Below are 2,022 nucleotides of genomic sequence, written 5' to 3' on the forward strand. Positions count from 1 at the left end.
CATACGTACGTAGAATGGAAGAAGGCATGTGTCTTTTGCTTTACGCGTCGCAATGAAAAGTTCGGATGGAGAGATAATTGTACACTGTAGATTGAAAAATGCACGAAGCCCAAATCATTAACGCAATGCTGACGCAAGGGATTACGTGCAATAGAGTTCTTCATTGTACAAATCATATGATTATAATATAATAAACTATTTCTTTGCCCAAAAGAAAGAAGACGAAGCAATGTTGGATAGTCTCCCTGAGCCCTTACTGTACGTCGCACATCTCCTTCACCATGGCTGGTGTCACTTTCAAGGTTGCAGATCATCTTGCTTCCATCGTCAGAATTGTCAACGGTGCCCCCGGCACGCACTACTTGGCCAATCTTGAGGAATACAGGCACGAAAGATGCGGAAAAGTCCTGCAGGAAAGCAAGCGGACGCTGATCGGCCACTTTTGCCCCAGAGCTAATGGCTTTGTGCACGGGATTCTGGATGCCTACAATCGGCACCACAATCTCCTGATTCGCCCTGATGACGTATGGCTAGCCATAGTGACTCAATTCGGACTTTACGTGAACGGAAACGCAGAGGCCATGAGGTCCATGTTTGTGGAGCAGGAGGGGAAGAAAGAGCTCGTAGTTTACGGTATCGGAACGTTATTGTCAGCTGATTATGGCAAGTTGGCACAGCAAATGACCGAGGAGCTAAAGAAAAACGTAAAAGACCGTAGCATCTGTGATTGGATTCTTCCCAATTTCTCCACCACCACCGATGATGACACTATCGTTGGCAGCGTGGCCCTGATGGCGACAATGAAGAATTACTTCAAATACAGGTGTCGTCTCATGTGTGGGATCCCTCAAGTCACTCTTGCAGGCAGTGCACGGGATTGGGAAGATATCCATAGCCGCATAGACAAACTTGAGAATTATGGCAGTGTTTGCTCTAAGTGGGCTGGCATGCTCAAGACGATCACAGCCCAGCTGGTACAAACCAGCAAGGGAAACATTGATTTCGACTTTTGGAGCAAAATCTGCCACTGCAGTAGGTTTGGCTCCGGTAGTGCATACTTGAGTGGTTGGGTTTCAGTCTTCTGTGTGTTCAACACGAAGGGTACCTGGCAGGCAGACAAGTTCAGTCTTGGAAACAAGAATCTGGACTTTCCGGTCATAGACACTGGTGCCATACCTCCTGGTTACCTTACAGTGGATGTGTTAGTTGATGACAACGGAATGGAATATAAGACCCTCATGTTTTCTGGTCACATGGGTTATGTAATTGTGGACGAGAGGAAGGGGATTGCTCCCAAGCTGTCATGGGCAATTGTTCTCAAGGAGCAATCCAGCGAGGAAAGCTCCAAGTAGGCAAGGAGCTGTATTTGCTACCCTGATAAGAATCCATCCCACTATATTACAACCGCTCTTTCTATCCATCCTATTACTCTCCAGTCCACAGGTCTGCCGATCATCACTTTTTCTGCAGCCATGTTCGAATTGAGGTGTCCAGCTAACGGGCAACCTTAAGATAGTATCAAGCTGTGATCAAACCAGTGAACAATGCAACCCATCAGCTAATCAATGGGGATGCAGCCTGTACACTTGGAGCTTTATGCTGTTCTCAAACTTGTTGTTATGTTCTTTGCTGCTTTTATGTCTATATGGAACAATAATGTGACTGCTACATTTAGAGTTTTATCAATGGTACTTGACAGTTGTAAACATTTGATCGACAGGATTTGCAATCACTGAACTTTTTATTGGATGCAATGAATCGGCAGATGCAGAAGTGTAAACTGATGCGAATTGCACCTGAAATGCTTGCGCTTATGTCTGGTGTCAGGATTCACGATTTCAAAGATTTTTTTTTTTTCGAAAAACTGCAATTATATTAAAATGGAAGAAAAGACAAAGATTACAGCGCTGCCCTGAAGCAAAGTCAACAACCCCAACGTGCTGGGGGGATTACCAAAGGGAAGTCCTATTCAAAAGGGAGGTGCAACTGTCTCTCATCTAAAGAGGATTTTGCTAGCAGTCT

At 45.1% G+C, this 2,022-nt stretch overlaps 1 protein-coding gene across 1 annotated transcript; it reads left to right on the forward strand.

Annotated features, from left to right (window-relative positions):
- The first annotated feature begins 216 nt into the window (after positions 1-216).
- LOC147903763 (uncharacterized) lies at positions 217-1,754 on the forward strand. Its single transcript, XM_087372876.1, has one exon. The coding sequence runs from the start codon at positions 282-284 to the stop codon at positions 1,350-1,352; it is 1,071 nt and encodes a 356-aa protein (XP_087229002.1). The 5' UTR covers positions 217-281; the 3' UTR covers positions 1,353-1,754.
- Positions 1,755-2,022: the final 268 nt, after the last annotated feature.

Source organism: Dipteris shenzhenensis, chromosome 3 (genome assembly GCF_047967505.1).
Source record: "Dipteris shenzhenensis isolate YYH24624 ecotype China chromosome 3, Dip_SZ_1.0, whole genome shotgun sequence".
NCBI lineage: Eukaryota > Viridiplantae > Streptophyta > Polypodiopsida > Gleicheniales > Dipteridaceae > Dipteris > Dipteris shenzhenensis.

What these genes read in the sequence shown, in the direction of transcription:
- LOC147903763 (XM_087372876.1), top strand. Translation starts at nt 282, where the DNA reads ATGGCTGGTGTCACTTTCAAGGTTGCAGATCATCTTGCTTCCATCGTC.